The sequence below is a fragment of the Triturus cristatus genome, chromosome 5_1 (genome assembly GCF_964204655.1).
Source record: "Triturus cristatus chromosome 5_1, aTriCri1.1, whole genome shotgun sequence".
Classification (NCBI taxonomy): domain Eukaryota; kingdom Metazoa; phylum Chordata; class Amphibia; order Caudata; family Salamandridae; genus Triturus; species Triturus cristatus.
In genome coordinates, this window is record NC_140587.1 from 256,391,813 (window position 1) to 256,404,360 (window position 12,548).

Sequence of the window (12,548 nt, forward strand, 5' to 3'; positions counted from 1 at the left end):
CTCCAGTCTTATGTAGGCATTGTAATAGTATGTGCTAAAGATACCACTGTCCTTTATGTCTCTGCATAAAGAAAGCATGAGAATCTCGGTAATAAATTCTGTATGTGTCAAGCCTAGCACCTTTGACTGCTGTAAGTGAATCCGCGCCTTCAGGAAGGTATTACTGACCCATCTGTGAAACTATGCAGGTGCACATAGCAGGTCTTTCTAGAGAGTAGAGAAAGAAAGGGAGAATCCACTTATGTTTAATCAAATAAGTGTGGCAGCTGATATCTCCAATCTCACCGCTTGTGGTTATTGTTGTAGAGTGTCAGTGTCTTTATAAAGTGCTATTGTGATCTTGGAACTAACGTGTGCACTAGGATTGTAAAATCTGAGCAAATGTGCACCTGTAGTTGCCAACAAGGCACTCCCTTTAGATGAAAAACCTGAATAGTCCTGCAGAAAGTAAGACTGAAGTTGCAAAAAAGTAGTACATTTTAATCCAGGAATCGGGGTCCTGCCATCTTTCGTTTCACAAGTATTTGAATACATCAATGATTTCTGAAAATCTGTTTTTCAATGAGTCAATTATACTGCTTTACTTAAATTTCTATAGTTACCCCTACCCCATTCATTTTTTTCAACAAAAGTGTTGCAGCGGCATATTTCAGGTCCCTTTCCAGAGGTCGGTTATCAGTTTACATTAAATGAAAATACTTATAGGTGACTGAAATACAGCTGCGGAAGAGGACCATTTTACGATTCCAGATTTATCCAGCAGTGGTCCAAGAAGGCAAACTACAAGACATTTACATAATGGCTACTGACTGTGTAACAGTGTACCATTTAGTTTAACCTATGTAGGTATGTGGATATCCTGAATGTCTGACCCAGTAGTATTGTATTTGACAGCCCTGGCCTATATTTTATTATATAAGGTTCAGTATGTCATTGTAGAGGCAATATTATGCATAGTTTTGTATATGACAATAGATTCAATACGAATTCCAATATTTCATTAATTTTATTAAAGCGTAGCATTGTTAAACTACTGTGCACAGCCTTAGTAACTTGCTTGCCAGTGCACACAGTTGTTTAGGAGCATACCTTGAGGCAGTTGGTGAAATCAAGCATATTTGGACATTAAATAATTTTTCCAGTTCTAGTTTGTAAAGTTCTTACCACTTGTTTTTCTCTAAGTTATTAAGTGATAACTGTGAAATTTCACATTGTCTTCATAATTTTCAGGAAATGGTTGTGTTGTTCACCATGGTTAATTTTGTGATTTTGTCTATAGGTATGTCTATCCTTCCGTGGATCAGCTGGCTGAGATGCTTCCAGGAGTTGTTCAACAACTTGGGTGAGTTGCAGTAATGCTTCTAATGCTACACCATCCATTTTATTATAGCTATTGAATGTGATGTTCTCATGTTTTATACTATGATTCGGTGATCTGCTACAATAGGTTAAAGCACTCTTGGCTTACTTCTCTCTAGTACAAGGTCATCACTAGCACCTATCTTTATTGGACACATACATACAGTGACCCGATTAGAGAATATTCCCTTTCACCTTCTATACTTTGTTTTCATAATGCATTAAGGGTCTCATGTAGGAAGCCAAATACCGGTCGGTAACGGCCGATTTTCGGTAATTATACCGTTACCGACCGGTATTTTGGCTTTTGGTATGTAGGGGGATCATTTTTGTATTCGGTAATTTACCAAATCGGTAAAATTACCGATTCGGTAAATTCCGAATACAAAAATGAGATGTAGGGGGAGTGTGTGGGTGTGTTCTGGAGTCGGTATTTACCACCAACTAATAGTTGGTGGTAAATGAAGAATGGATGTTGAAAAGCATTTTAAAGTGCTTAGAAGTGTGCAATGTGGCAGACTTACATGCCCGTAGGGCATGTATGTGTGCCACATGTGCACACATGGCCGAATCAGGGGTGCAACAGGGTGTCAATGTGACACCCTGCCACCCTTGCATGTGTTCCCCCCATTACCGAATCGGTATTTACCGATTCGGTAATGAGGCATACCTTCCCTTCAATGGGAAGGTATGCCTCATTACCGAATCGGTAAATACCGATTCGGTAATTACCGACTTTTACCGAATCGGTAAATATTACCGACTCATTACCTACATATCATTTACCACTTCATAAATACCGAATCGGTAAAATTCGGTATTTATGAAGTGGTAAATGGTTCCCTACCTACATATGGCCCTAAGTGCCTTACTTTACCAGACTCCTCGAATTCTAAACTTGCTAGACTCATTCAAACCCACACTAAATTTTGTGCTTTAGTAAAAATTTACCACATTAACAACCATAGAATGAAGGATAGATGTTCAAAACAAAGGTTTTTGTTTGGTTATATTATGAAGCCATTCAGGAATTTGAGGAATGAATTTATGGAAAAAAATGTTTCATAAACCGTGTCAAGACCTGCTTTTCCAGCCTAAAAACAAAGCTGGTCCAGAGCTGTTAATCATATTAGCTGTTCCACTATTTTGTAAACCACCTCAACTGCTTTCCAAATCACATGATTCTGCTTGGCTGAAAGATCATAAAAGGCTTTACTTCTGCAACCAATAAGTGACATGGGAGAGTCCTAAACTGTGCAGTCAGCACATGCATCTGCATTGCAGCAAAATATTGTGGGGACCCTATAGGTGCAAAAGGACATACACCAACCAAAGGAAGGATGAGGGCATGTAAAGGTGGTCTTTTGGACCCCATGTGCATGGTACACTGTGTTGGTTTCCTTTAATTGGCATTGTCCATGATGAACATGTCCGACTGCTTGGACTCCTTTCTCAGCTCTTCTTCCCCAAGGTCAGACGTACATGTTTGATGGGGCGGGAAAGGGTTCACCTGTAAACCCCTTTGTCAAGGAATAGGAGAAAAAATGGAAATACTCTAAATGAAATCACCTGTGCTGTTTTCTGTGTTGCGTTTAGAGATCGAAGAGGGTGCAAAAGCTGAACTATATCTGAAATCTTTAGGTTCACTTTTCTAGTTTTGGAACAGTGCTGCACTTTAAAGAAGACATATCCAGCGGACAACTATTTAACCTGTAGAATTGCATACTTTGTATTGACTACCTTAAATAAAATTAAAGAAATGTAAAAAAAAAAAAAGCATAAAGAAGTCAGGGCTTCTGGTTGGCAAATTCAACCAGTACCGTTGGTGTTTATCTGAAAATAGAGGATGCCTGTAAACCAGCTTACGAAGAAGACTTAAGACCAGGAATGGACTAAATCTCTTCTTCACAGTAGTCTCAAGTCTTGGAATCAAAAATCCATTGCAGCTGTGACATATGGAGAGGAAGAACACTTAACTTCACATGGAGCTAAACTACACCTGCCAGGGGAAGCTGACCTAGTCTCAAGAAGACCTGTACAGCGCCAAGCCATTGGAATCTGTATGCAGGAAGTCTCAACTGACTTATGTTAAAAGGACACAAGATGCCTGCAGTACAGTAGGTCAGGAGAAGCAGGAGCATCATCTGCGTCACAGAGCTGCATTGCCATTTATTGTTGCAAAAGATGCTAAACCTCCACCATTTGGCCAATTATTCCTCACAAAGCCCAGGAGGCAGTCCACCTTTATGTTCTGCCATGCCTTGAGGAGGTAGTCCAGATTCTAGGACTATTTGAAACACCCACCTTTCTAGCTTTGACAGTTCCCGAGATATACATATTTAAAGTTTTTCCTTTCTTTCATTGGTGTATCATCCTCCAGAAAATACTGAATGTGACCTGTAGATCCTGACATACAAGCCCCCCAAAACTTAAGGCGCCATTGGGACTTTGTAGTATGTGCTGTCTAATTATTTCATCTGTCTGATGCAAGATCTCGCCAGTTGAGACCTAACCTGTTAGTGGGACACCTGTGGTTCAGAGTTGACTGGTGGTGGCCAATGATTACACTACTAGATCTTCAAAGGTTCACGATTGACCTCACTATAGTGGGGGTCCTTGTTTTGGTGGTGGACTTTTGGATTAAGGCCCTTTATTTTTTTTGATCTATTTTTACCCTGTCCGTATTTGCATAAACCAGGAGAGTTGACAAACACTTTTAAGGGTTTGTCCTAATTTTGTTACCTATTAATGCTCTGCGTGGAGCAAAAACCCCATAAATCATCAAGCCTTTGATTTCACAACCAATAGCAATTCCAATCCCCTGTAGACTAGTTTGGAAGCATTTTCATGATCTTGCCTGTGGCTGGATGGGCTGTAAGTAGTCATCCCAGCATCCTAGGACACTGGACTACTTTCCTGGTGCCTTAATTCCAGTTAAAAACAAGGCACCTTGGTAGTTGCATATATGGCCCTCCTTCAACCTAATATGTTTAGGGATTTAGAAGGTCTTGGACAGGTAACTGCAGCCTAGCTCTCCAGTTTCTTCGCGAGACCAGGAGAAATAGGCCAGCCACCACCATGAACACAAGCACATTACATGTAATGTCCCAGGTGATGAATCTCCCAGGGTCATACTGTAACTCACTACTTACAAGAACTATTTAACTTACTTCAATTGCATGAACAGTTTACCATGTCTGCAGCACGTTTGCTATTTTGGCGAAGATAGATGGCATCTATCCTGAGTAAAGCAATCAACGCTGCTGATCAGTTAAATGAACTGGCGCCATTAATGATCTAGACCTCAAATGTGGAACACCAGCAGGAATATGATTTCTAAACTTTTCTAGCTTTTGGAAGCATTTTTCATTTCTAGTTAAAACTTGATTTAGGTGGCACATAAAGAAAACAGCGCACGTACTTGAATAGGTTTTTCATTGATGCGTGATTTTGTTTTTTTGTTGCAATTTTCATTTATTTAACCACATACATTTTTATCCTTTAGTCTAAAGAGTATTATTGGAATGGGAATTGGAGCAGGCGCCTATGTCCTAACCAGATTTGCTGTAAGTAGGTTTTATATTAATCCACTTTAATGAATTTTACTAAGGATTATTTCAGGTTTTTTTTAAATGTCATTGACGGACCCTGTTCAGGGAGCTAGAGGGCAGGCAGGGACTACTGAGCAAAACCTGTGATTGAGATTGCATGTCTCTGATGTGGGGTCCGTCCTACTATGGCTCTGCAAACTGGGCAGAAGTGTAACCTTTCTGCACTTAACTCCTATGGTAGCGAGGGCAAGGAGTCAAAGGCTCTTCTGAAATCTAGTGTGGGGGGCAGAGGCTCATATCTCAATATTCAACAAACACAATTCAGTTCTGTCCAGCCCAATGCTTGTCTTACAAAAAGAGCAGTACATTTATCATAGCAAAACGAAATACTTCACACACACTACTGGGTCTGCAACTCTACAATTAAATTGCTTAGAAGCGCTACAACCACCACCTGGTTCAAAGGTAGATGTTCCTGCTGCAATCTTGGCCCACAGCATGTTGACAATGGCAGAAAGAGCTCCCTCGGAACATAGTGAAGTTGCGAGATAGCACGCTGCTACTTTGAGTTATTGCTTTACGCACTTTGCCAAATTAACCATGCTGGGAATGCCGTGATCCAGCTCTGCTTGACTTGGCATCTGGCACACCTCCAAATACACGTCTGCATTTTCTGAGAGGTCCAACCACTGGGAACACCGGATACTCCTTCTGGGCAGTCTATCTTGCTTCAGGGCCAAGCTGACTCTATCCCTCTAAGTAGACTGGCATCTAGATGCCAGGCAGGCCCACACCAGCTGAAGTTGCTCAGACTCAGGTGATGTTCCTTTACCTTGTGGAGACTGGCTGTCACCCAGACACCAGCCCTGGAGCACAGATGCTGGTTGAGTATGCTGTGGAGCCCTTCCTTCATTGATCAAGAAGAAAGTGGGATAATTTGGATCCCACTTTTATATTAATTTTCCAGACAGATGATATTGACCTGCTATCACTATCGAACTGATTTGGCGTGGTTCCCGTTCAAATTTAATTTACTGGCTGCAGTGCAGATACATCTTTGTGTACAGAGATGGCTGCCACAGCAGGGAATGATGCTGGCTTCAAACGTGTATGGAGTACATGAATACAATTATGTGTGAAGGTTCATCACTTGGCTTCCATACGCCGCCTTAAAGTAGCAACCATGGAAAGATCAAAGGGCAGGCACTGTCTAGAAACTTCCTCACCCTTAACAAATGGATCTGCTAACTCAAACTCTACTCTACCTTCCACCAAATGGAAGACTCGAAGTCTATCAAAAATTCCTTGCTAAAAAGATGCTCATAGGGCTACCCATGGACATTCTCCCAGGAATGCAAGCAGTACACTACAGCGGTCTGGGGAAGCTGTATCCCTTCCTCTTGTGCCATATCCAACCAGGGACTATCCAAAGTACATGCCAGAGGTCCTTGCAATCAAAACCCAGTCATTCTACCATCCACGCTGTACATAAATGTACTCATGTCTGTCTCTCACTCTCTTTTTTCCCACCAACCTTAGTCCCCTGCCCTCTAAAGTAAGTTTCTAGATGTTGTGGAAGTGGAATTTTGAGTGGTGCCAGTATGCCCCATTCCTCCTGAAACAGGCAAAAATGTCTTCTCAGTTCTGTCAAATCACAAATTTGCCAGTATGCTCCACCACTGGTTCATGTCAGCCACCTAGAATATTGAGTTCCCCCATTTCCGAAAAGAGGGCATGTGTGATGCACCCCTCTAAGTTACAGAACAGGTTCTGGATGTTGGAAACCCCATGGACATGCCTTGGGCTCAGTGCGCATGTTGGCTTAAGATACTGGCTGAGCCAACAGAATTAAGGATACCCGTGTCCTATGCAGTCAGGTAACTCAGGGCAGGTGTACATGCCCATTTGACTATAAAGATGAAATTCTTATCCTTGCTGTCATTCTGCATAGAACTCAATCATGTATGCAACAAGAGTGGATCAGAGGGTATGTTCCCTGCAAGAGGAGTTTGCACTACAAAAATAATCCAGAACACATTCCAGATCCTTGCAAGCACATCCCCAAGAGACTGCCAAATCGTTAGGAGCTCACTCTTCAGATCTGCTCTTCATATCCAAAACATGAGTTCCTCCCTCCTCCATCACCTCATTTGACATCCTAATACCAGATTGTTTCTTCATCCTCCATGACGACAGACAGACCTCTAATCCAATATTCTTCAGAATACATTTTCCATAGCAGACTCAATAGAATTCTCCTACTCTTAATACATCTTAAAACTGTATTATATGTATTCCTACACTTTACAGCCGACCTTCTCATGACTTCATCTTCCCTAAAGACCTTGATGGGCTTATTACTGCCTTTATATCCCCCTGCTCAAAGAATATTCTTGTAGGATACTTTGGCGACTCCTAGAGGATAAACAATTCAATAACCCCCCCCAAAAAAATAAACCTTCTCACTCAATGATCGGTCACAACTTTTCTCTTTCGCAACCTACAGCAAAGGCCACATCCTTGAACTCATTTCCTGCCCTCTGCCAACCTTGTTAATGTTAACTCAGCTGCACCAACAAAAATTAGGCAGAAAACATTAACGGCACAAAACAAAAAAAATATTGTTACTTGATGATGTCCTATAAAGTCTGGATAAGCGTGATATTTTGTCTCCTAGTACTATTAGACTGCTCTGCTTCTTTTGATGCCATAAACTATGGGACCTTACTCCGAATTTTGTTTCTTCCAGAGTGTGGTTTGGGAATCTAGTATGAATGCTTTCTTTCTTCCATCTAGATTAAAGTTTTTATAAATGAACTCCTTCAGATCTCTTCCTTTACCCATTAGCTGCGGGTCAAAGCTCTGTTCTCTGGTCAATGCACTTTGTTCTGCACGGGGACGACTGTGATCAGTGCTACAAGGAAAATGTTCTACAAACCAATACACAGATGATAAACAATTGCATAGTAAAATCTCTAACCCCTCACTTATATGAAGTCTGAAAACCTCACTGAAAAGCTCTATAAACTGGATGTCCTCTTCTTTAAAATAAATCTATCAAAAACTGATCTTTTTCTCCTTAACTCCACTAACACTTTTGTGTGCACAAATGTCTAGAAACCATCTCTGATTTTGACGTTGCTCTCTGCCTGGTTCCATTCTTCACATCTTTTAGAAACCGGAGCGACCAAAATCTTTCATCCTCCTGATCACAAACATCAACAAGCTCACCACCTTACAACTTCTACTTCTAAATGCCCTCCAAACCTTCCTCTGATCTCAGTAAACTGTACAGGCACTGGTGTTAATCCACCCTTATGCTTGTAATGCTAAACTATTTGGCTTACCGAAATTGAAAATGGCTCCTCTGAAGGCCATCTTGAATATGGTATCTCATCAGATGTGCCAAGATATGGAATTACTTCACACCCTTCCTGCAAGACCTCTACTAGCTATGACTATAATCCAGAATCTACAAATCCCTCCATCTTAACCTCCCCATCTAGCTCATGGAATGTTTAAGACAGCAAAAAGTAGACTTGGGACCAAGACTCCAATTTAAGCTCACTTCAGTACACCTCAGAACCAGTGGATACTCTGCCAGGAAGAAGGTCTTCTGTGCTACTGAAAGGACTGCTACTCTGCTGGGCTGTCACTCCAAAGGAGATGCTACCTTGGTGTGCTATCCTGCTGCTCTTGCCTGGACAGCAAGAACTGGACCTAGAATCCTCTTGAACCTAGGACCCAAGAGGGACTCAAAGGCTAGCCTCCTGATCTCAGCCTCCGGGACATGGCATGCTCTACACAGCTCTTGGACAAGTCTCCATTGGGCTCCTGACCCCCCAAGTGGTGCTTCTCTGGTCCTGGTGCTCTTGTAAGTGGTTTTTAACCTTAGTTACGCTTTGGGCTCTTCACGAATGGGCTTGTTTGCTCTGGAACCATGCCATTCGCACAGAGGATCAGCATGATCCGCCTCAAGTTTCTCTTCACACAGAAAGCCTCGTCCGCCAGTGTGGATCACAACCACAAGGCTCCTGCCTGTCCATCCACACAGTCCACTGTTGTCGAGCCTCACTGACCATTATATGTGCTGCTCTCCTTGCTCCCTGCAAACTTCCCCCCATGAATGGGACTCTTGGAACAAAACTTGAAGGTAAAACTTCAGCGGGACTAATCTGGGACTTTAACTGATCTGCGCTCTAGTGTGGTCGGCCTGAACCTTTGGATTTGACCCGGTTCAGTGCGACCAGATATCCCCGGTTGGCACTTTATGCTTTTATGCTCTATTCTACAGTGTAGTCTTTAAAAACTCTTAACTCTGCTTCTACTTATTGAATTTTTGTTTTGGTATTGTGGTAATTCTACAACTGAGCTCCTTTTTTCAAAACTGGTGTGGAATATTTTTGTGTATTTTTTTTCAGTTTTACTTTTTAAAGTACTGCACAAATACTTTACACATTGCCTCTAAATTTAAGCCTGACTCTTCTAGCTATGCTACCAGAGGGGGAGTATAGGTTAATTTAAGGTTTGCCTGTACCTTACCCTGATTAGGGTTGTGGTTACTGCTGAACAGGGTTTATACCCTAGTCAACCAGGAACTCCATTTCTAATAACTAATTATAAAACCCCTGGCATCTAGTGGTCTTTGCTCTCCCAGGGTTTTTAAACCTAATTTTTCGCTGCTGGTGTGAAAAGGCTGTTTGCCACTCCAGTGAAGTCACAGTCTGTGCCAGTGGGGTCCTCCAATCAGATGTGTCTAATGGGCTTAACCCTTTCATATCTGGGGTAACACCTGAGATCAGCACCCACCATTGGGACCCTTTGGCCTTGATTTTAAGTCTGGCCAGGGGTAGCAGACTAAGCCTAAACTGTGTAATCACAGTTACCATAGCTGGCAAATAAATGGAGTCCTCCACAGGGCCTCACATCAGTTTACCAATCTCGTTGTTTCTGTAGATTCCCTCTTGTCTCCGCACATTAGAATGTGTATCCACTCGCGTAATATAATGTTTTTTTTCTCATTTGCCTTTTGTTTTTATCAGTGCTGTACATTTGAAAAGCAAGCGTAGCAAAACGTAGGTTCAGGAATGTACTACAACTACAAAATAGCCTGATGACTAATAGTGTCATGGATAAGAGCCAGAGTTAGGACAGCAATGTCATTGGTCCGAAATAAGTGCCACTGCAATCATTTACTTAACATATTGATTGTTAAAGCTGCAGATGGTTGAGGCAGCATAAATAAACATTAAATCCTTTCTTCAATTTATGTAGCTGTTGAACATTAACAAAACTTAATGCAAATCAAACACTCCCTGTTTTTAAAAAAAATTTTTTATTGAGTTGCAACTACAAACACCAGGGCTGAAAACATTACAAGAAAGAAATCCAGAGCAGTGCATTTAGTGCACCAAATTCTATTCCAGCAATCTTTTTACCCATAGTCTCAATTAAATCCCTCCTGTTATAGTTTCCTCTTATGTGCTTGTATTTTCACGGGTTTGAAATATGTGGCTTATTAATGAGCACTAAAAAAGAATGTCTCAATCTGTATCAAGATCCTCATTCGCATGTGTCCTACATGTCCGACCCGGCAATTGATGCTGCTTCCACCAAACATCTTAGCTGAGCCTTAAGGGAGAACCCGACACATTACAAATGGCCTAGGTCTTTCTTTCAATTATCTTTTTTACTTAGCTGTGCTTTGCTGAGCCAGTCAGAAATACCAGAAGTGTTACCACTCCAAAATCATTGTGCCTAGGTTGCAGCATTAATTGTTCAAATTGCTAAAGGTCTCCCTGACTTGGCTGGTGTCTACAGTCCCTGACCACAGTAAATGTGGGTTGCTGGATTGCACAACAGTTGGCTTTTATGCATTGGCGTAGCTAGGCACTTTGCCGCCCGTAGCGGTCCGTGTCTTTGCTGCCCCGTGACGCCGCGCTGAAGAGAGGGGGGACGGGGGTGCTGTCGTTTTTGTGTTTTTTTGTTTTGTTTTTTCTGTAAGGGGGAGGCCGCCGCCCCCAAAACTCGTTGCTACACCACTGCTTTTATGCCCTTCAAACCAGTCTTTATACAAAATTCCAGACTAGTCATACGAGTAAAATGTGGTACCTCATGGCAGTGGTGGATACGGAATGGAAGGGACCTGGACATGTAAAGTCTAAACCCCCTTTAGTGTTCTAGTGAGTTCCTCCTCCTATGGTGCTTTTTCTGCCAACATCATATATACCACTGATACTAATCCTCGACCTACAAATCCTGTGTTTTCTAGGTCTTTAAGTATGACATTGAAGAGTAGAATGCTTGAATATTAAAGGAAGTGCAATGGTATTATGGTTTGTGATTGCTTTGTAACTTTATTTTGTGCCATTATTGTAAGTATATTTTTGTACCTTTCAGCTCAATCATCCGTCAATGGTGGAAGGACTTGTTCTTATTAACATCAACCCATGCGCGGAGGGTTGGATGGACTGGGCAGCAGCCAAAGTAGGTAACATTTTTCATGCAGTTATTCACTTTTGTTTTATATGTAAAGAAAATGTATTGCTAATTCATGTTAATCGTGTCCCAGTATTACAGACCTCTATTACTCCCCATCTCCAGGAACCTGACCTCTTTTGACATGCATCCAGTTCATCCATATGCCTTTGTGTTGGGCATATGGATAAACTGTGTAGCGTAAGACTTTGAAGAACTTGTACTGAGCTTGCTTTAGAGTCTTTCTAGATCCCTTAAGTTAATAACCATTCTCCATTGGCCCTTGAATGCCTTCAGTAGCTCGTTGTTGTAGGACACCATATTTAATTAGTAATCCGTTTGTTGCTTTTTCTCTTGAGAGCACTGCCCATTTCTGCCTGGCCATGGCCTCTTTGTGACTTATTAACAATCTTCTTTGCATACCAAACTTGTACCCGGTGCACAAACAAAAATGCTACCTGCAGGAGCCAATTCTTTAATTTGTGGAATTAGTACATTCAATTTGCTGACTGACCTCTCCAAAAATCCTATGTGTCGGAAACAGGTTTACCGATAGGTTGGCCTTGCAAATTTCATTACACCCCAAATTCGGAAGTTGGAATTCACAAGCTTTTTGTCCTGCTTTTTCCCTCTCCGGAAATGCATCTAAAATTAATCTTGAAAAACACTGCACCAGTAAGGGCCCGATTGTCCACCCAAAAGGAGAACACGTGGTTTAGGACCCACTCTTGTTCCCCATTCTGGGAAGAATTGCTGGATTGATACTAGCCAGAAACAGCAATTCCCGTCACACATTCTCCTCGCACCTAATTGTTTCCAAAGTGCCACTGGGCAGTGAAGTTGCACATCTTTCATGGAGATACCAGGTAATGGTTTTCTTCACAAGGAAAGAAGTATCTGTGTAGAGAAAGAAATGAATAGCTGTATGAGCTCTCTACTTTGGTCACTTCTTAGTGTATCTTTCGTTACTACTTTTGTGCAATGATAAATGTATTTTTGGAAGGTTTATGAAGGTGTTTCTCATGTTTATAGATTTTTTTTATGCTTCTTTTTGACAGTTTTAATTCACCATTGACTACTTCATACCAACAGTGTTTTTTGTTCTTTTTTTCTGCCACTTTATTCATTCTTCTGGGGCTGCGGTAGTTCCAATCTCCTCCT

General features: G+C 41.6%; 1 protein-coding gene across 2 annotated transcripts in view; it reads left to right on the forward strand.

Moving 5' to 3' along the window:
* NDRG1 (N-myc downstream regulated 1) overlaps positions 1–12,548 on the forward strand; it is a 177,944-nt gene that overhangs the window by 129,278 nt on the left and 36,118 nt on the right. For both annotated transcript variants that reach the window (XM_085604884.1, XM_085604885.1), the window contains 3 exons: positions 1,280–1,342; positions 4,865–4,925; positions 11,310–11,396. In XM_085604884.1, coding sequence (XP_085461010.1) covers positions 1,280–1,342; positions 4,865–4,925; positions 11,310–11,396 — 211 coding nt within the window. The remainder of the gene's footprint in view (positions 1–1,279; positions 1,343–4,864; positions 4,926–11,309; positions 11,397–12,548) is intronic.